The sequence below is a fragment of the Phymastichus coffea genome, unplaced genomic scaffold (assembly GCF_024137745.1).
Source record: "Phymastichus coffea isolate CEN01 unplaced genomic scaffold, Cenicafe_Pcof_1.1 PCOF00044, whole genome shotgun sequence".
Classification (NCBI taxonomy): domain Eukaryota; kingdom Metazoa; phylum Arthropoda; class Insecta; order Hymenoptera; family Eulophidae; genus Phymastichus; species Phymastichus coffea.
In genome coordinates, this window is record NW_026706855.1 from 1,799,731 (window position 1) to 1,822,077 (window position 22,347).

General features: G+C 41.4%; 4 protein-coding genes across 10 annotated transcripts in view; 2 read left to right on the forward strand and 2 right to left on the reverse strand.

The window, feature by feature from the left end:
• LOC131664498 (FGGY carbohydrate kinase domain-containing protein) lies at window positions 1–15,759 on the reverse strand. 2 transcript variants are annotated; one of them, XM_058935649.1, is made up of 11 exons: window positions 15,657–15,759; window positions 2,171–2,421; window positions 1,983–2,094; window positions 1,681–1,918; window positions 1,492–1,619; window positions 1,207–1,389; window positions 941–1,148; window positions 721–871; window positions 566–640; window positions 217–494; window positions 1–140 (listed from the first exon to the last, which is right to left on the reverse strand). In XM_058935649.1, exons 2-11 carry the CDS (start codon window positions 2,345–2,347, stop codon window positions 62–64), a joined length of 1,629 nt encoding a protein of 542 aa, XP_058791632.1. In that variant the 5' UTR covers window positions 2,348–2,421; window positions 15,657–15,759; the 3' UTR covers window positions 1–61. The 2 variants fall into 2 exon arrangements, with proteins under 2 accessions (XP_058791632.1, XP_058791631.1); XM_058935648.1 differs by lacking the exon at window positions 15,657–15,759 and having other exon boundaries at window positions 2,171–2,551.
• LOC131664500 (uncharacterized) lies at window positions 4,555–5,963 on the forward strand. Of its 2 annotated transcripts, none has more exons than XM_058935650.1 (5): window positions 4,555–4,665; window positions 4,985–5,168; window positions 5,295–5,440; window positions 5,500–5,669; window positions 5,743–5,963. In XM_058935650.1, the coding sequence occupies exons 2-5, from the start codon at window positions 5,038–5,040 to the stop codon at window positions 5,860–5,862; spliced, it is 567 nt and encodes a 188-aa protein (XP_058791633.1). In that variant the 5' UTR covers window positions 4,555–4,665; window positions 4,985–5,037; the 3' UTR covers window positions 5,863–5,963. The 2 variants fall into 2 exon arrangements, with proteins under 2 accessions (XP_058791633.1, XP_058791634.1); XM_058935651.1 differs by having other exon boundaries at window positions 4,643–4,660.
• Window positions 6,385–22,347, forward strand: part of LOC131664497 (uncharacterized) — a 22,696-nt gene continuing 6,733 nt past the window's right edge. For all 5 annotated transcript variants that reach the window (XR_009301939.1, XM_058935647.1, XM_058935644.1 and 2 more), the window contains exon 1: window positions 6,385–6,631. The gene's annotated coding sequence lies outside the window, so the exon portion shown is untranslated. The remainder of the gene's footprint in view (window positions 6,632–22,347) is intronic.
• On the reverse strand, window positions 20,290–21,179 carry LOC131664501 (uncharacterized). Its single transcript, XM_058935652.1, has one exon. It carries the CDS (start codon window positions 20,972–20,974, stop codon window positions 20,492–20,494), a length of 483 nt encoding a protein of 160 aa, XP_058791635.1. The 5' UTR covers window positions 20,975–21,179; the 3' UTR covers window positions 20,290–20,491.

Here is a 22,347-nt window from a genome sequence, read left to right on the forward strand (position 1 = left end):
CTTCAACAATGTACATATAAAAATCACAGAATAAATCCAATACCCATTAAAAACAGTAGGATTATTCAGACATGTACTTTTTATAAATTTTTTGATCTTCGACCATTTTTCTAAATACTCGATATTTCTTGCAATGATAACTGCAGTAGAATTAACAACTCTTAATAACGTAACCCATTTTAAATAAAAAATTGAACAAGGAAACGAAATACTCACGAGTAAGTCTCAGTTGAAGGATGCACAACTTTAGCAGAGCCTCCCATAGCTTTGATAGCTTCGTGTACCGACGGAAAAGCTTTCGCGGCACAAGAGCCAAGAATAGCAGAACCTACAAGTACAGATTCGCGTTCTGCAGGGCAAAGCATGGGCAGACCTAAAACGTCTGCCTGAGTTTGAATAAATAATGGATTTTGACTCAGGCCGCCGCACACGAGCAAGGACTCTATTTTGTGGCCTGCATCCGTTAATGCTTCTAGAATATGTTTAGTGCCGTACTAAAATATTTAATGAACCAATTAGATCGATACGTTTTTTTATATGCTCTAAAAATGAAAGTATCTCTTACCGTTAACGATTGCATTGTAGCTAAGTACAAGGTTGCTAAGTTTTCTTCATCCTTCGACAAAGTAAGTCCACTTATCTGGATTTTTTTGGAAATCAAAGTTTAATAATTTTGATGCTAATATGATAGAGTTTTAATACATAAAATCTTAATTTTACCATTCCACAAAGTGTAGGATCGGTTAGAGGAGAACGATTCCCGTGAAAATCAGGCCAGACGTGGATCTCCTCTGTTAGATAAGCTATATCGCGAAGATTCCTTTTATTGGCCATTGATTTTAAAAGCTCAGTAAGATACTGCTGCACGTGCCTATTACATTTAGAAAAGGCTGTACACAATGGCAATACAATTGTGCTGTTTATTTTTTATAGTACATACATATTTGATTGTAATTTTTGTTGAATCTCTGACTTAGCTGGATGAGTATCTATAACGTGATCGATTAATTTACCAGTAGTACTTTGTCCTCCCTCATTGAGCCAAAGATCAGGTACCATTGCACCATAATATGGTCCCCAAACGCCACCAACAAATATTTCATTTTTACTAACAGCCATGTGACATGTAGAGGTGCCACATATTAAACCTAATCACAGCATCTATTAAAGAAAGATTGGCAATTTCACGCAAAATCTGCATCTTACCTAATCTACTTGTAAAATCTGAGGAAATATTTAGGGCTGAGCAACCAAGCATGCCAAGTCCACCAGCATGAGCATCAATAATTGACGTACCCACTGGTGTACCTTCTAACAAATTCAACTCCTTAGCTGCTTTTGATGTCAATCCAGAACCCACTGGGTGTCCTGGTGGTTTAACAATTTGACCTGCAAGTATTTATTTATATTTTTATTATGTCATTCTTCAAACCTTCTGAAGTAGTTAAGTTCTGAAGATAAACATGCAGATAAACTAAAATTTTTACTCACCAATTTTTTTCCAATTACCGTTTTTGAGGTCGGATAATCCAATTTTATCAAAGAAATCACTACACCAATGATAATCTCCGTCTGGCCCAGCACTATAGTTCCATTTACATACTAGTGAACACAATGATCTGAAATAACAACAGTTAGCATCCCGCACATTTATTTCAAAAATCTGAGCTGTTTACACGCCTGGAATCGGAATTTGTCGCTTTCCACGTTAGAAAGTCAGGTAAATCGAAGAATAAATCGGCTTTTTCCCATGTATCTGGTAAATTCTGCTTTAGCCACAAAAGCTTTGGCACCTCCATTTCTAATGATATTTTCCCACCTACATATTTTAACATTTTATGCCCTAACTTATTGATATATTCTGCTTGCTCTTCAGCTCGATGGTCCAGCCATAGGATAATATTTTGATCATTGATGCCTGTACAGTAGAGCAATGGCTTAAAAAATGCATATAACATTAAAAAAAATTTTTAATTATTTACCTGTAGGGCTAACTGAAATAGGCAGTCCATGTCTATCCAGTGCAACTAATGAACATGTTGCATCAAAGCCAATTCCTTTAATATATTCTTTTGGAGTATTAGCAACAACTTCCTATAATAAGTAGAATATTTGTATCCATTTGTTCAGTCAAACTTATGTGTTAAATTTACCTATATTATTTGTATACCTTAACAACTGTACATACAGAAGCCCAAATATCATTCGATGATTGTTCATAAAATTTATCTTGTGGATTAAAAGTTTTGATAGGATGGACAGCAGACTCTATAATCTTTCCTTGTGATGTAACTAAAGCTGCTCTAGCACTGCCAGTTCCAACATCAACACCCACAAAATAAATCATTGTGTCAAGTATATTGTAAAAATGTCTTCTAAATTTTCTCCAAGAGTATGGTTGATCCTAAAGCAGCAATCATACTAAGTATAGTACTATCAACGTTGGAAGTAAAAAGAGTTTATTATCAGCTTTTAACTTTTATGACACAATCAATGTAAGATGTAGCATTATCTTGGGTTTGAATGTTTTATGAGCTTGACCCATGATGATATCGAAGTTCTTCGTTCATTTAAATAGCAATTTGATATGATCATATGAAAATTATATATTATTGCTGTTATATCTTAACACACATCTTATTTAATTTTAAGTAGAACAAAATCAACTGTGAGTGAACAATAAAAATATTAAATTTATTTGATTAATAAAAAAATCATATAATGTAAAAATAATATAATTTGTATATTGAAAAGAGGATTCAAAAGAATTTAATTCACCATGATTAAAAAGGAAGACGTTCAAATACTCCTATATTACAGCGCCAAAATTTTTAAATGATTATGTCAGATAAGTTCGGGAAAAATAAAAATGGAAGATTCAAGATAGTCGTATTGATTTGTATACTTTGTTATCAGTTGCATGTGCAGTGCTGATAGCGTAATATGTAGGTGAACTAATAAATATTCCGTGTGAAATTTTGGAAACATAGGATTCGTCGATTTATACGGCATGGCTGCTCACGTGGCTGCATATACGCTGATCACGTGAGCACACTTCTTGTTTACATCTGCACTGCAGTAAGAAGGTAGAACTATAGCCGGCATAACAGTGAATAATTAGTTTCTCAATTATAGAGCATTTTCATTTGTGACATTATGGTCAATATGACCGCATACTCGAGGACAAAATTTTAATTTGGGCTTTAATTAGTTTTAAAAATATAAAATATTCAACTGCATTAATTTTATACGATACTGACTTGTTTAAAACCGTCATTCCATAAGCCTTCAAAATGCGATTAATGTTATACGCAGGAAGCTTGCAGGCTAATCGGCGTATATTATTTTTTTCTTTAAATGATCAATTAATAAAAAAATTAATAATTCAGAATATATTATATGTGAAAATAAATATTATGCGAACATTATTTTTTCACACGTGGGAACATCGATTATTATTAAATTAAAAATTAATTACTATACCGCACGGACGTACACTCAATGTTTAACAGCAGATATTTCGTTAATGCAACGATGGAAAGCTCAATGTGATTGCAATTGATAGTGAGTTAGAACATTGATCGAATTGTTATTTACGCGGATTCAGTAGTAATGTAATATCTCAAATATCTGCTATCGCTTGGTTACGCAGTGCTGGGCCGAATCGAAGAGTTCTCTTACTCTCGCCACATATGCGCATAGGCGCGCGTACGAGGGCGTACAAACACGTACAAATCGCTAAAAATTTTGATAGTACCAACAACAGAAAGTTACTACTATTTCTCGCATGCCCCAAACGAACACACTTACTCCCGGAACAAACGTATCATAACGCTATATTATTGAAGGTTATGATACGTTTGTTCCGGGAGTAAGTGTGTTCGTTTGGGGCATGCGAGGAATAGTAGTAATTTTCTGTTGTTGGCACTATCAAAATTTTTAGCGATTTGTACGCGTTTGTACGCCCTCGTACGCGTGCGTATGCGCATATGTGGCGAGGGCCTTACATGCACCATTAGGCCCCGGTCCATAGGTACGTACGGATGCGGACGGATACGGACGCGAATCGCAACTCTACTAACATTACCAAAAATATCTAGTTCGATTATTTAGTATCAACACTACCGGTAATGAGCAAAAGTGACTGTTGTTTAAAATTGTAGCGCCGAACGTACCACATTTAATGTAACGCCTATCTAACCTTTACATTATTGCAGTCTATAAGATGGCAAATGATAGAGAATTGATAGACTTTCAACTACAATTAGTGGAATTAGGCCTTAATTTTATGGAAGTACTTGAATATATGAGAAGAAGAAAATATATATAAATGATATGTATTAATCATCCCAAAAATTTTGTTTACATTAGCATACTCATCAATAAGCAATATTCATGAAAATTTGAAAAGTAAATTGTAGACCTGACATTTGAACATTAAATGTGGTACGTTCGGTGCTACAGTTTTAAACAACAGTCACTTTTACTCACTACCGGTAGTGTTGGTACTAAATAATTGAACTAGATATTTTTAGTGATGTTACTACAGTTGCCATTCGCGTCCGTATCCGTCCGCATCCGTACGTACACTATAGGACCAGGGCTTTAAAGTGCTCTACGCCTCGAACTTCAGGTCGTTCGATCTTCGCTTCTGCCTCTCGTAAGGTTTGTTCGCTATACTCGTTGTTAAATGATTGATCAATTAATATCAATACAGTATGTAAACTATTTCTTTTGGTTAGAAATAAAAAATATTACGTATAAACAGCCGAATAAAACTACTTATAGTTTTATTCTTAACGAACAATAATTTCAAATGTACATAACATATATTTCGAGTTTTAAACTTTTCACCAAATAATATCTTGTCGACATGCGACATATGAGATAATTAAAGAATAGCGTTCCAGACGTATAATTCCAGACGTAATTATTTGATATTAATTTGTAAAATAAAAATAAATGTTATAAATGGTCTTTTCAGATGGCTCTTGTAGAAGTCTCTTAACTCGAAAGGACGTGGTGAACAGACCTTACATGCGCAGTGTAGGCTATTTTGAGAATTTGAGAGATCTTTTCATCGTCTTTCGATTCGACAAGTATGAAGTATACTGCCACTACAAGTTATTAAAACTTTCTAACCTCAAAATGGTTCGCTACAAGAACAGGTATTATCTTTGTTTACATCAATCGTTATAGTTAATGTTTCTTTTTACCATAAAATTATAATGTCGAATTGTAATATTTCAACAACTTATATAAATCCAGTGATTTTTTATAACTAATTATTGCAGGTATATCACTATTCAGGTATCAACACGTGACAAATCCGATAAAGCTTTCAATTTGAAAACCACAGCTTTGCATGATGCTATAAAAAAAAAAGTAAAAGAAATGTATGGTGATTATGGAGAAGCAGCAAGTCAAGCTGGATTTTCAGGTACTTACATTAATTTTATTTATTTTTTATAGCCAATTCATTGAATTTCTATTATTTAGCTAAATACTGTAATAGTTATACTAAAATTGGTTTAATCAAAATTCGCCACGGACCACACATGTTCTTATTGAATGCCATACCAAAAATAAATGATCTTGGAGGTAAACTAGTTACGGTAAAAATTCTTTACGTTGGTGCAACAATGAAGCATTGTTTCTTATTTATCAGGGTAATCTACTCAATTGATCATGGATTATTATTATATAAATATGAAATTTTTATTGATTCATATGAATTTTCAGAAATATCAAAGGAATAAACTAGAATTAATGTGGAAAGAATTAAAGAGTGAGAAAGAAAAAAAAGACTGTGAACAAAAATTGATGACAATGTCACCTGCAATGAAAGAGCTTATGAACTAAGAAATAAGTTATGAATGATGTACATTGCCTTGTATATACAATGTATATAAAAACATATTTTATACTATAATGTTTACTGTAGCATAGAATTAAATAGAAATAAACGAATATTTTTAATAATATAAAGTTCAAATCATACTTTAACTTCATCTAATGACTTTTATTATAAACTCTAAATTTAATTTAATTAGCACTCAAAAACATCAACGAAAAGCAGGGTTAGGCTTTTGAACTTACATCTATTTTAATCCAAAAAGGAAACAGAGAGAGAGAGAGAGAACAAGCAAGAGCAACAAAAAAAACTAAACATTACGAGTTTTTCCCGCGCAGTCGGACTTTACCGAAGTTTGCCGAGTGTAGTATAATATAACACATATAGGTTTCAGCGGCGGTGCGTATCGAGGCAGTAGGCGGCAGTGGCCGCAAAATCTTCCCTTTTTCCATCCAACCAGCAGCGTCCGTCGCGCGAGAGAGAGCGAGAGATCCTTGCTGCGCGCGCGCGGCACTCAGAGTTTCAGTTCAGTTTGTGTATGTACGTTGAGGGAAGAGCGTGTAGTTTCATTGTACGCTCCGGTTTTTCTCTCTTGTGCATTTTCCTAAAGAAGATTTTTTCCCGAGCGAGACGTGAAAGATCAGACGATTCGAACGCACGTCTAAAAGCTTAATCTACATTAAAATTATACCTTTATCAGTATGGCCATGCCTGCAGGAGGCGTCTTTGCTTGAGGGTTATATGCACACGTATCCAAGACACACACACACGTACGAGGTGAGCTTGATTTTTTTTGTTTATGAGGTAAAACGCATAACGTATATAATACATCTACCAATGTGTGTACGCCATTGATGCATTTGAGTTGCTCGCACGGCATGGCGTTTAGCTGGCGAATGTTTTTTTCCTGTACGAATTTGTAATTCGAAGCTGTGCTTTCTGCACTGTGGGAGGCGTTGCAGATCGCGTTTGTCTACTGATCGCTACTGCGGCAATGGAGATGACTATCAAATGTTTGTTTCATAAAAATGTAGAAGCGTTCTGAATTTTGATTGCTCCGTTCATTTTCCAGAGCATTATGTTACGTTCGAGTAATTTTTTCGATGATTCATTCTCAATGCTCATTTTAATCACATAGTAAATTATTTTCGACTGCTTAAATCATTTGAAAGATACGGTAGGACTATTATGGTATATCTCGTAATATTAAAATAAATTATATTCAAAATTTGTATTGATAAAGACTTGAGAATATTTCAAATGTTAAAAAAAATGCGAAAAATTTTCAATCGTAAAAACGCGTTTCACTTGAGAAATATATACATAACTTTATAATGACATTCGAGGAAATTGTGTACAAACTACAAGTAATGATGTATAATGTTTTACAAAATAATCTTGAAACGTTCGAAAATAACAGTAGACAAAAACAAAGTGCTGCATTCTTTCGGTAAATCATTTAAGGAGAAAACAGAAATCTGTATGTAATGCTGTGAGTTTTATTTGCCGTTATCCAGCGCCAAAACTTGTCGATCAAGAAAGAAGTGTACAGAGGACCCAACCTATAATCGTAAAATTGATAACAGGCCTCATTATAAAACTCTTTCTAGTGTCCTCGCCATTAAATAAACAACACACGCGCAAGCAAAAGAATACAAAGGAGAAAAATATAAAAAAGAACTGCTTGAGCTGCTTCACCTCGAAAGCAAAGAGATAGAGACAGCAATAAGCAAAGCAGCTGGTGGTGCATATCCAACGAAGGTCGCGCGCGGCGTTTCAGCTGATTTTGCTTTCGCGGGGTCTTTATCGATTGGTCGGTTGTCGACGACGGCCTGCAGGCAAACAGTTATCCCCGAAAATTGGCGGAATCGTTTAATTTTCCAGCGAAAATTGCTTCTTCGCTGTACGTATATACGCTTGAGCTTGAGGGACTTTTCGAGGGTAGCTGCCTATCGCGTCGGGGGTAGGTCGCGTGCGCGTTGGTTCAATTAATTGTTAATACGGCCAGAGAGGCGCGCTGCGGTGTACGTGTATTGGTAGGTTCGAATAAATTTTAGATGACGGTGCGTTGTGTCGCGCACGCGTTCGTAAATCGAATGGGGGAGGGTGTCTTTGACAAAATTCTGCCCGATGCGAGTGGATGGCATTTGGCGCAGACAATCGCTTGATTTCAATTGTTATTGCGTTATTCTGCCTGAAACAGTTATCCAGCCAAACTAACTTTATCATGAGTGATCATAAAAATGTATCGAGTTAAATGAACAACTGTACAAATAGCACCGGTGACAGTGAGTTTCCTAACGAAAAAGAAAAGAGCTACATCGTGGCGTTCTGTCACGCAACATTTCCATCTAGACGAGTAATACGCAAGAAGGGTTAAGAAACCAGGCGACGTTTAGCTGTCTCTGTCTTTCGTTTGTAATGCAGAGCTGTGTAACGCGGCTGTGTCTGTTGTGTGCTCAGTTGTTTATTAAACGAATGAAAATAGAAATTTGACGTCGATTTTAGGAATAAGAAGCATCGAGCAAAAGAACCAACTCCCATCAATGACAAACACTTTGTAAACCATGATCGCCTTTCTTCTGCATATCTGTTTCGCTTTCGACCAGCGCTGGAATGAATGTAAGTGTGTAATCCAGATATAGGTTTCGTAAAATTGTACGCTGCCTTGCCGAGATGCCCCTTGGCCGGCGAGGCAGAAACGTATCGCGACGAAAAGCTACGCTCGTGTCTGCGTGTCAACAATTTTCGTACGGCACAAGCTCCGAGTGCATCCAGGCTCAGTGCAAACTCTATTCCGCACGCACGCCCTCGTCAAACAAAGAAAGTCTTTTGAAGGAAGTATAATCCCCCCCCCCCCCCCCCCCCCCCCACCCGACGCCTTCCCTTTTTTCCTTTTGCAAATCAAAAGGACTTTGTATGCGCGTGCGTTTGCAGCTGCAGCGGCAGCAGCTGCTGTTGCACTCGAATAATTATTTATCTTGCCCCGGCAAAAGAGGAAGTCAGCCGTGCTCGGACGTTGGCAATCGGCCGTCGCTCACTCACGTACACACAGGGCTCAGTGCTATATGTGCTCGAAGTTGTGCTTGAAATTCGCGTTACGAAGAGACGTCGCGCTTCTCGTTGCCTCCGCAAGCGAGGAGCGAATCGATTTCTCGACCTTGCCGCGATGATATTCACCGCGTGTGCTAATTGCTCGCCGGACCCAACATTCGGATTATTCGCCTCAGATATTTTTGAGCAAAGCAAAATTGGGCATCGCTTACGTGGCTGAAGTACGTTAAGATTCGACGAAAATACGTCTAAAGGTGAATAAACGTAGAGCTGTGGCAAGGGCTGTCGCGTGTTTCTGCGCGCGTGATCCGTCTTTTAAATCTCCTTACAGCGGTTTTCACCTCTCCGCCCCTTCTCGACTTAAAACCCCTTGTGTAGCTGCGTTACGATGCACACGATGTAACACAAATTTTTGTTACGTGAGTTCAGAGTAAGGATGTACAAGAGCTCTCAGTCGCGAAATCGTTTAAACCTTCTTAATATCCGCGTCACCGCACATGTACTTTCTTGAACTCGAACTTGCCATACTTTCGGCCGGTGACGTTTGTCCTTTCTTTTTCTCACTCTCGAGATAACGTAACGTAGGTTGCATAGCCAGTGGAACTGCACAGTTACGCAGTGGCCTAAATTTGAAGCAGATGGCAACTTTCGCTGTTCGTTAGTCGATGCATGTGCCGGCAACGAGAAAATGCAGAGTCGACCGATCAATCATCTTTCTCTCAAGCCGTCTGCCAGAAAATTTCGCGCGCGCGCGCGACACAATCACGCGAGAAAGTGGGCCGCTTTCCTTATTATACTTGGCGCCGATTATTTATTCGATCATATCTTACGCGAGAGAGTGAGTCACGATTCCCCCTTTCTTCGTCGTCTCTTGCAGCAGGGCGTTCGATCGGCAAGTGCGCGCGTCTACCGCGGTCGAACGACACAGTACAAGGAGCGAAAAAGCGAAGCGTCCACTTTCCGCGGTGGCGAAGTCTCCGCGTAAAAGTTCATTAAACCTTTGGCCATGGGCAGCAGCGCGGGCCCGGCTTTTCCTCTCGAAGCGAGCATGAGCGCTGCATGCACGATTGACAACGCCGCATGTGAGACACATCCTTGTCGCGCCGCGCGCTGCCAATGTATAATAGCCACTTCCTGCCCCCGCGCGCGACGCTGGCGACGGCCGAACGGCTGCCTCTCCCGCGCTGACAACCGAGTGAAAACGCGCGCGCGTGAAAAATTCTCTAGGCTCTCTTTTTTTTCTTTTTTTTTTTTTTTTTTCGAAAAGTAATTAGCGATGCTAGGCCTTGGCTACGAGACAGAGAGAAATCAAGGCTAGTTATATTCTACTCCAGCTGATATTAGCTACATTGTTATTGATCGAGAGAAATCGCGAGTTGTATACTAATAGGTATAAATTTGGTATAGAAATTTGCGAGAAAACATCCGATTAGAGAGGAAGCGAATAGTGGCTGCTGCGTATACTTGGAGAAACAATTAGTCGAGGATCGTTATGTACGCGACGCCACGAAGAATGGGAAGGACGAACAGCGTTGCCTTTTTTTTCGCGCGCGCTTCAAGTGTTGGGACTGCGCGACGTGGACGCTGGCAGCAACTCAAATTATTAACTGCCGAACTGTAATAGCCGAGTGGTATAGACGAGGCAATTGGACCAAACGCTTTTCACTCGCGACCGCCTCGGAAGAAACTCGCCGAGTGGCCGAAGGGAGCAAAAAGAAACAAGCAACTCGGCGATCCCGCGCGGTGACGAGCGAGGCAGCCGATACCGCGCGATACCTCGCCGAGACGAAAAAAGCACGGCAGCAGCTAAGAAACAGGTGCGTTACGGGCCGCGTGCTTCTTCTCCCGGCTCGCGCCGCTCGTTTTCGCTTTTAATAGAGCGTTACGAGCGAGCGAGTGCCGGCGCGCCGCGCTAGCTGCTGCTCTCGGCGATCATCCTTGACGCCCCGCGAGACACCCGGAGGACAATGCGATCCACGGGTACTCGCGCTCCTCCTCGACGCGTCGCTGCTCTCGTCGCCCTCCGACCTGGATGTCCGCGATTTTCGCGGCGAAGACGAAGATGCACGGCAGCCTTGGCGGCGCGGGACGCCGGCAAGCCGAAGGAGGGGAGGCCACGGTGTAAATAACCTCGGCAGGAATGCCGCGGCGCTGCCCGACATTCGTCGCTATTGCGCGCCACCGAGTTTTTCGGCGGAGGGGGGGGGAGGGCTGGTTCGGAGAGCGAGATTGCCATTTCGGGAATGCGTCGCGTGGTGACGCTCGCCCCAGCGGACTAATACCTACTCGCCAACAACTTCTTGCATACTTCCAAAAGTCATATCTTGCGCTCTATCGATGAGCTCTTGCCTTGCTTGCTTATCCTCTCTAGACACGTCTCGAAGCTTATAGATCGGCATTATACGGGCGCGAGAGTGATTACATATGAGTTGGTGCGCCGTTAGAACGTGATTCGCTCTTTTTTCTCTTTCGAAAATCCTTGTCTAATTAGTGCAAAAACTACTTTACGGCTTCACGCGCGGTGATTAGTTGGTTGCGCGATTTACATGCGCGGTCCAATCATTTTCAACCACTTGGAATTAACGATTTCGGTTTCCTCGTCACGAAGGCCAGATATATCAGCTGCACGAGTGAAAATTATTCAAAGGATAATTACAGTCACGTTTCAATTATTCGACTGGCAATTGCCTTTGCTATCTAACCGAAGAGCCGCTCATCCAAAAAACCTGATATCTTCATGATTTTTGTTAAGCTTTTTAATGTACACTTACAAAATCCTCGTGCTAATAAAGAAATCCTTATTACGCAGGGATCGTTTTTGAATAAAAAAGAAACAAGCATACGCAGCTTCACTTTTAAGCTTATCATTCTGACCAATCTTAAAATCTCAGTAAATGCATTCATAAATCCATTAAAGCCCAGGTTAAAACGGAGTAAAATAACATAAAAGTAACTGTTGGAAACGGGGAATAATGAAAAATAAATACCCCTGTTTTTTCTTTTGTTATTTGCAATTGTTTATAAAAAATTATTTGAACAAATTGTAAAAAAAACATTATTTTTAAAAACCAATTGCGCCAATCAATTCTACGGAAAAAATGATAATGAAAACCTATATAACATTTTTCTGTCAGTCCACAATTTGTTAGCGTAAATCGGCACTAAACAAGCATAGGCAAGATAAAGTGAAGAGTATTTAACCTATCTTTTATTTTTAAATAATTTGATGTAGCATTGAATTTTTATTTGGTGGTGTTTATGTGTTCTTTTTATCTTTTACACAAGTTTATATTACATTTTTGGCAATAAAGTTCACTTCTTATCACACATGATGATATGGCACATTGTCTTTTACTATCCCGTTTTATCTCGTGCTCATACGATGAGGAATCACTTGATCTTCGTTTAGAACGTTTATTCTTGAATGATTTCTAACACGATTTCCAAATTTTTATAACAGAAAAGTTTCACCAACTAACTGTAAGATTCTAATATTTGTCAGAACTGACCGAACAAATTGCGCGCTAACAGAAAAATGTTATATAGGTTTCCGTCATAATTTTTCTCGTAGAATAAATTGGAGCAATCAATTGTTAAAAACAATGACTTTTTGCAATTTGTTTCAATAATTTTATAAACAATTGAAAGTTTTTTTTTCCATTATACCCCGTTTTCAACAGTTACTTTGATGCTATCTTATTTAGTTTTGGCCTGAGCTTTAGTGTATTAATACAATTTGTGTAAAGTTGTGAAACAAATACTTTTGTCCTTTTCGTATTTGATCATTTTTCAGCGTAAAAGTTGTAAACAAAATTACAAGCCAACGAAGTGGTATCTTAAAAAAAGTTGGATTTTTGTAAACACCCTGAATGTTATTCAAGGGCACTGAAACATTGCTGTCAATAATTGCCGTACAAATACGTTTCATTTTTATGCTTAAACTTAAAACGACTTGAGTATTGAGCTCAATTTCTTCCCTTTATAATAAAGTAATAGATGCCATGTTTAATAATTTTATTCATGATGTGATTGGCTAGAATGTGATCACGTGATATACCATTCCGTGGTGGCAAATAAACGAGTATGCGTAGTTTTAAGTTGAGAGTTTGTCAATAAAAATTCAATTTATCATAGTTGATACGGATCATTTTGAAGATAATGAAAGTACAAAAAATAGGCTGCAGCGTTATTGCTGTAACACTTATTTTATGAAACTAGCACCAAGTAAATCATTTCGTAAAAATAAGCGCTTATGCTTTGAAATCGTCCTAGTTATTTTCTAATCGATAATCTGGTTTTTGAATATTTAAGATTGAAATAAATGTTGTAACGTCACCATCTTTATTTAAAAAGTAGGAAAAATCAATAATAATTTAATAATATTTAACAATATTTAATAATAATTAATAATTTGACCCGTATAGTTAAAAAGAACTCAAAGATTATTCGTTTATGGACATGAGACGCGCTTCGCGCGCTTTCATCTTCTTTTTCATTTATTGTCACATTGATTAACATATTTAATGCAATAAATCCCTTTTTCCAAAGATGGATTTTTCAATATTTGATAGAAAACACATATCACAGTGGAAAACTTGTATTAGTAATAAAACAGTTCCATGTATTCTAAATTCATGAATTATATCAAAAACTGACATAAACAATCTCTACAGCTCCTTTCAACTATACGGATCAAATTACTATTAAACGTTTATCCTACTCCTTTAATAAAGATTACGAAAATACAACATTTTTATCAATCTTACACGTTCAAATATTAGATTATCAGAATAATTCCAAAGCACAATAACTTCTCGCTTTTACTGACGATTTACTTGCTGCTAGTTTCATAAAATGAGTGTAAAAATAATAACTTTTTTTATTTTCATTATCTTTAAAATTCTCCGTATTAATTGTGATAAAATGAATTTTTATTACTAAAATCTCGACTCGAAACGACATCGACAAGCATATTTGCTGCCATAACAGTATATCAGGTGACTATATCTCAGCCAATTAGATCACGAATAAAATGCTTCAATTTGGCAACCATCACCTTCTTATAAGAGGATTATAAGGGGATATGAATTTGAAAACGTGGAGCTGTTTTACTAATACAAATTTTCCCATTGTGATATGTGTTTCGTAAAGAAATTGGAAAATTTATCTTTGAAAACAGTAATTAAGTAATTTGTTAAATATGTTAATGAATACAAAAATAATCAATGAAATAGAAAGATGTGAGTACAGGAAACGCGTTGATAACTGTTCCTTATTTATAAAAAAATCATCATTTATAAAAAAGCGATGGACTGCCGAGTGGAGCCCCTTTATCCGTGATTTGATTGGCTGAATGTAGCCACATGGGTCACTGCTACGAGTGAATCGGCGCTAAATAATAGACCGAGGTGTGTTGCATCGATCAATTAAATGTCTAAAAATGAGTAAGACAATTGCAGCCGTTTGAAAGACAATAACGTTTAAAATGTCTCAATGGCCTAACTTTAACATAATACGATAAAATAATCTTAATTTACTCCATTTACATTTATTTATATGACATAAATTTATCGAATATATTTGTTGTAAAGTTTAGCTTTGTATAAATATCATCAACGATAAAGAGATTTATAAATCGATATTTCATATTGAATACTGTGAATTGATTCCGGCGCATTCCGTACTATAAATTTATTTAAATAAATATTTTAAATTTAATTTATAAATGTAAACAAACTCTCCAGTCGACTGTCAATCGTCTTAGCAAGCGGATATGTGTTGTCTCCTTAGGCGGCCGTAGTTTGTTTACTTTTATATAGTATTGTGTATGAGAACATTTCGATAGAGTTTGTGCTTCGACATTTACACCTATGTCTCATACATTCTTTCCTAAGGCAAAGCAGGCTCTACGTTTGCCCCTCAATCGAGCAATGGTTTCCGCCGATGGAGGCCTTGCGGCAAGCGACATCTCTAAGGACTCCACCTTGAATGGTTCTACTTTCTATGCTCGAGCCACCTGTTAGCCAAAAAATGACCGAGTCATTGTTATTGAGGCTATCGAACAGATGTAAGCCAAGTAAAATTTAAAAAGTTATTTCCAAAATTTTTGCAGATCGCGCACGTGTTTTTTTTTCTCGCAAACGAAGCTGTAGTCGACAACCTCGAAAAGAAATCCGTTACAGTTAGGAATTTCTAACGTTATTCCAATTTTCTCAACCAAGTCCCGACTGACGCATTAAAAATTAAAGGTATACAAACTCTATCTCAAATTCACTATATACAAGCAAGCGCGAGTAAACCGGAACGCACGCACATTCTTTTGATTCGCCGGCAAGTATATATATATATATATATATATATATATATATATATATATATATATATATATATATATTAAAGAAGGGTACGAAGCGCTGTTGCTTTATGTGTAAAACCAAACGGGACATATAGTTAAGCTATACCCTAAGAATACTAGAACAACGACCTCAACGACAAGTGACACTACTATTTTACCAATGACTTAAAACACCTTACCAGCCAAATAATTTGTTGGAACTTAAAAGCATTATCGCTAAAATCAGAACTTTAATGTGTGAGAAATTCCGGCTCACCAAAAATGCTGGAAAAAATCGGAATCGTGGATTCTCCGGCTTCAAATTCCTAAGGAAAGATCGACTACGCAAATAAGGCGAAGGAATCGTCGCGTTCATTAAATTTAATACCGTATACTTTGAACTTTATAACTTACGAACTCGTGATCACGCCTTTGAATTACAAGCCTTCAAGCTTACAAATATCACTCGAGATATCGTTATCCACGTGTATTGCAGAGCCCTTGGTCTCATTCGACCGGCTATCACTCGTGAAAAATATCGCATTGCGTTGACTAGTAGCTTGTGTAAAGAAGCTTCCACTTTCACTGCTGAATGTTTAGCAATAAATGAGGCGACCAAGCTCACTCTTCTCTGCTCAACTCAAGCTCAGTCGGGAATTCAGGGTAATGAAGTTGCTGACCGGCTAGCCCAGCGCGCATTCACACTAGACGCATTAAATGTCTAGTGTCGCGAAAAGTTATATTAAAAATAAAAGGGGGATCAATCAGAGGAATCAATTACTCCGCTAATTTTTAATGTCCGTGCTAAACCGTGATTTTCCAGGTGTGTAAATCTGGCCACGACGACTTAAAATGTTCACTCGAAAAAATTTGGCTACGTAATAATACAATTTGTGAATGAGGTTATATTCTACAAGATCTCGCTCACATTCTATGTCAATGTCTCTTGTACGATAAACGAAACCTAGAATTCATTCAGTGTCTTAGACGCCGCAAGATTTTTATATGTATTTTCCATCTTCTAATACTGTTATATTAGCTAATGCTAATTTCCAAGTTGTTAAGGCCTTAAGTAGTTATCTAAACAACTGTGACGTCGCCATTTAGCTCTCCGTGACAATTACTGTTCAGTGCGAAAATCTGTTGTACTTCAAGTTGGTGTGCTAAGTCTTTAGCAAAATAACCCGATATTGGGTTAAACTTGCTTGAATAAAAAATAAAGGAAATGAAATGGTCAGGCACAGCTGTCTGTTCTATTTATTTGGAAAGAAAAAAGAAAAACTAATGTAGTGCGCTATTCATTACTTATATAGCTAAGCACCTAAAAATCTGTTACATAGATTTGAAATGATTGCTAAATCGGCGGACATCAATGTAATTGAATTTTTATTTAATAATTAATATCGATATATGGTGAACGTTTCAAAGCATAGAATTGTTTTAGATTTTTTTTATTTCGCCTGTGATTATTTAGGTTTGATTCAAGCACGAAACTGAATATTACTGAATGTAAATACGAGATGAATGCGAGGAGCGCGCTTGACGATACTAGTATCTGAAAAATTATAAAATTCTTCAAAAAGTCCATATTCGATTTGATGAAAAAATTACACCGGATAGACAACTGCAAAATTTAATCAGCAATCTCTATCTCTAATTTTGCAGAGCCTATAGAAAAATGCCAAATAACGATTTTGTTGTTGTTGAGTAAATGTAATTCGAGCAACTACGGCAGAAAATTATCTGAATGTCCGTGAAAGCAATCGACCACACAGCGATTGGCTGTATAAGCTGCTTGAAAAATAAAACGGATAAAGGGAGAGGGAGAGCTTCAAGTGTCATTAAACAATTAACGGCGCATCCTCATCCACCTAACGTAAAGTCGTCCCTCGCGTTGGAAGCACTCGGGGCAAAAAGTGCCTCCTTCTAGCGGCTCGTTCACATATGCATTTCGTGGGGAGCGCGTGGCTTCACGTTTGCACTGCACGGTACGCGCCGTGCGCGATAAGATACGGAAACACATTCGGGAGTGCAGTTGGGTCGCGATCGTTCAACGACCACGTGCCCACGAGTCAATGCACTTGACGATCGGCGCTCTACCGAAGTTTCTTCTCTTGTTCTTCGCGTCGCTTCGCGGTTTGATATTCGAGGAGTGAGGTGGCTGCCAACGACGCGCTGTCTGCTCGGCGCACACTCGCGCACTCCGCGTCGCTCGGTCGATTAGATTATCGGCATCGCTCGGCTGCCTATTCTCGGCTCGGTTTATTATTAAACTTGGCCGAAGCGAGCGAGCGAGCGAGCGAGCCTGTTCGCACTGTCAGGGCTCGCGCGACCCTCTCAACGCGAGCGCGTCGCATTGTCTTTCGCCAACGTCGTCTTGGCGGCCGGCCGGGCGCGCCTTCCGCTCGTTCCGATCGCACTTGTCGCCGGCGATGGCCTTTCTCCCGCGCCTCGGCTCGCCGCCGCAAATCAGTCGCGCCGACCGTTCGGCGCTCGTAAAAGGCGAAGGTTTAATGGCGGAACGGCGCGTCAACCGTCTCCCTCTGAAAATAAAGCGACGCGCCCGCTTCTCCGCACACGCGCACGTAGCGGCGATACGAGCCAAGGGACTTGGTGCATTCGACGGGCCAGTTGCGCAACGGCCCGCGCAATTTATTTGTTTTTTTCGTCCGCGCCGGGGCCGCCCTCTCGACGATAAAGCGCCATGTGCTGGTGCTTTTTTCCTTTTTCACCGGGCTTTTTTACTCGCTCGGGCACACGTGCGCGCGTATTTATGACGCTCGCGCGCTCGGTCCGCAGTCCGCAGCGACCGAATTACCGCGCCCGCATCGGACCGGAGACGCGCGATCGCGGCTGCTTCTCGGCCGGCAAGACGCTCTTCGTTCGTCTCGTCTCACCTCCGCTACGTTCCTGATCTGCTTGCGGCTTAATTGGCAATTACTCGTTCTCACGCCATTGGCGGGCCAAGCAGTTTGCTGCTAGTTCTCTCGTTGAGTAAACGATAACGTTTCGCTTGAGACCCATTGCGCCCAAGATTGCGCGTGACGCCGATGGATTTTGAACAAGTCATTAATTAGAGGGAAAGATGTCGAAAGAAACTCAGGCGGCGCACTCCGCGCAAATGTTTCAAGTGAGAATCGCGAAGCTCAATTTGCAATTAAAAGCAAGTTTAACGAACCTCGCGCCTCGCGGGTACGAATGTACGAATAAACTTGACGTTAATGACATTGACAGGAAAAAAATAATAATTGGAGAGTGTTATTGGAGTGAACGACTTAATTGGCGGTAATTGCATTTTTCTTACAACACAGCTAACCTTACTGCCTCGAGTATCTTGAACCGCTTCGTTAAAATAAATACGTTATTTTAAATTCTATTCTTTCCATTATTCGATCGAAGGCTAATTCCTTCGCCAACATTGAAAGTCTGCAAAGTGTACAGCTCCGCAAGAATGTCGATGATTCACCAGTTCTATCTCTAAATTCAAATTTTTATCAACGCTATAACCAGTTTCTTGACGCGAAGCAGCGCTCACTTTTTTCTTCCACTTGTTCAATTCAAAGGAGAGAAAAGAATCAAGTTCCGACTAGAACGTTTCAATCTACGCGAAATATCAACCGAGAGGTTCACACCTTGACCGCTTCCGGACGCGAAATACGTGCGCGACCTTGACCTACTATGAACGTTCGCTCGTGTGTCTATCAATCGCATTACGTTAGCCTCGTTTGACTGAAATTTTATCGTTCCACGCGCACGTCACTTATCAACTGGCACCTGAGCGAAACGTCTCATTTCGCGCTAGCATCTATGAAAATTATTCACGACGACTCGTCGAACGTCGTCGAACGCAAACGTGGTGACATTCGAAGGGTAACGTATTCAATTGGATACTGTCCGGCACGTAACATTTACGTAACGACATTCGTCGCGCTCCCAGTTGCACGCGTATAGATTCTTTATTTTGTTTTTCTCAGCGACGTTTCGCGTTTGCTCTTGTCAAAAATTGTCAATCAGCCGAGACAGACAAGCAGCTCGACACCCATGCACGCGTCGTGCATTTTAGAGCAAACGAAAGCGAGGCGAACCTACAAAAGCTAGTCGAACTGAAATCCAGGCCGAGACCTGCAGCGACGTCGATGCTTGTTTTTCTTTTTGTTCTTTGCTCACATTTCTCCAAGTTGGTCGGTGGAAAGCCACTGGCGAATACGATTTTCCTCAAATGCTCACTTCTGCTCTCATCATCGTTATCAATCAATAGCCCGATCGTAATGCGATCCGCAAGCAAGCGCAGCAGCCGCGATCTCGCGATGTTTACACGGCTGTGGCCAACGAAGAAAATGACGCATCGATCGGCAATCGAGCAGTGAATCCCCGATGCTCCAAGCGGAGCGGTTGCCTGCTTCGCGGCGCATCCTTCCTGCGAACGGGAGAGAGTAGCTGGCGGCGACCTGGCGTGCAATCGAGTCGGTCGATTCGCGCGAGTTCCCGCGGGAAGTCGGCCCTCGAGTCGCGTGCACCAGGCTCGTTCCGATTATGAAAAAACAGTATGTATCGCGCGCGCCAGACTTTCGATGCTCAATTAAGCGGCTGTCTTCGCGGATCGTAACGAGAGAAAGCCTCGGGCATCAGCTAGATCGCAAACGCGGCTCGACTTGCGGTGGGCGTTCGCGCGGAACGCTCGCGGTCGGCCGAGGTAACGAGGAGCGCGTATACGTCTGGATGGCTTGATATTGACGCAGCATCCGCGAAAGAGATCCCCCGGATGAAAGCGCTCGCGGCTGCATCGCTGCCTCGCGCCGAAGTAGGTCGCCGGAGTGGCGCGTGCACGCAGAACCTCGTCGGAAACGAGGGCTGCGAGCTCGAGGTTTCATTGGCGTCGGGCGCGACTGAAAACGGTCGTGCGAGAGAGTAATAAGACTAAAACTCGGGTGTATGTCTTGTCAGTCTCGTTTATTTAAATGCTCCTTTTGACTAGATTCATGCACGCTTTAACATGGTTTTACAATTGTAGAGCGAATGCGATTGGGCGCTTCGCGCCAATGCCTTCCAGGTGATCGTCACTGCTGCTCGCACGTTCTGACGATCCAGTTCGATCGACAATTCACAGCCTCGTCGAGTACCAATGTCCGGCAACGCGCTTTTCCGAGTTCGCTGCGTCGAACAGCCAACGGCGCACGGCGCACGGCGCACGGCGTTGTTCTCACTTTTTGCCTCTGTTCGTTCGTTTGGCTATACGTCCATCGGGCGCGCTACTTGTCGCGCACGCACAGGTCCAAGTGGATATGCACGTTGCTCGATCCGACGATCTTGGTGCGCATGTCGCCTCGGCTGCTCGCGTGGGCCGCGGCCGCCGTCTCCTTGGCTTGGCTGCTCTTGGCCACGCGCTTCCTCTTGCCGGCGAAGTCGATCAGGCCGCCGTCGCCTTTGTAAACCACTCGATCGCTGCAGTCCTGCGTCGACTCGGGCCCGAGTATGATGTGGCCGCCGTCGCCGTTGTACTCCACGCTGCCGAGGTTGCAGCCGATGTACACGCGGCAGCCGTCGCCGCTGACGCGCAGTCTGCCGCTGTTGGTCGCCAAGGTTATGCGACAGCCGTCGCCCTTGATCCACAGGCTGTCCTTGTTGAGGCTCTTCTTCAGCCTCAAGCCGTCGCCGGTCAGCCGGTCGAACTCGTCCGGCGCCTTACCCGTGGCACGTTCCGACAGTCTCGGTGCTCTCGTCGGTCCGATCATCCTTGCGCTCCGAAAGCGAGAGGCAGCGGGAGGTCGCAGTGGTGGTCCGTAGCGCGCGGCCGACCGTTAGTGGCCACCAAAGTGGCCCCGCGCGAAGCGAGCCGGCCGAGGATCGAGCGCCGACCACGCGCACACACCTCTGGCTTCCCTCCTTTTCGCCGTGGATCGCGTCACTCGGCCCGGCGAAAGCTCGACTTCGCTCCGTACTGGCGAGGCGGAACGCGCGACGTGCCGCTGGTTTGCCGAACGGCGACGCACAAAGTCGAGCCTGCGTCAAGTGGCGTGAGTTTAAAGCCAGCCAGAGCGAGCTATCGCGGCCCGCCAATCGACGACGAGGCTGCTCGCGGTGCTTCCCCTTGCGAACTCGTCGCTCTTGTCGGCGCTCTGCTCGCCTGCTCTTGTCTCTTTTTTTTTCCTTTTTCCTTTTTTCTCGGACTAGAGGCATTGGCAACAGTAATTTTCCGAGTGACGTTTCTTTCGCGACCAAAGCGGGGATTCGTGAGATTACGGTTACGGCAGGCAACGCTCGTTTGGCGATTCGTCGATTCCGACGCGTTACTATCGACCGCGTCACTCCTGCTTGTACATCGTCTCAGAGAATGGAGGAGAAGAAGGGAAGGCCTCCGACAAAGGTTAATTTTCGGTTTGTTATTGCGCTCATCGAGTACAGATAGCAAAACTCGGGCGAACGAGTCACCTGCCTAGGTAAACATTCAATGGCTGCAGATAGGAAAACTTCTTTTTTTCCTGTTGTGCCAAACGGACGTCGCGAGACGTAGGCTTTCGATTGGAAATCTGCACGAGTTGGCCCAGTACAAGCGAAAAGCGGCGAGGTTGAAAATTAGTTTGAAAGCGGAAAGTTCCCGCGAGAGATTAAGAAATCGTCTCTCTCGCGAGCTCCCACTTTTCATTACCGGTGTCATGCTAATGACGTTGCACGCGAAATTTTCATCCGTTGATCTTATCTGGCGACGATTAAGTTGGTTTAGATAAGCTCGCTCGAGTATCGATCTCGAACCGATGTATTGATACTCGTCGAATAATAATCTATGCGAGCTCTTAACTATTTTGCATTTTCTACTAGCGGAAATAACAGCTGTCGGTTCGCAGACTCACTGTTAATCTCTCTATATTAAGTATTCGATGATTCGTCGTTGCCTATCGCGACAACGGCAATCAGACTCGCATATCGATTATGACATAACCATAGCAATTGTAAGTTCGTTTGGCGGCACGATAACGATTTACAGTTACACGTTTATTTTTATCTGCCAACGAGGTGTTCACGTGCACTTGGGGGATTTTTTTTCATTACTATAATCGCACGCTCGAGAGATAACTCAAGTTGTCCTTTTTTCAATCGAATTAGAGGT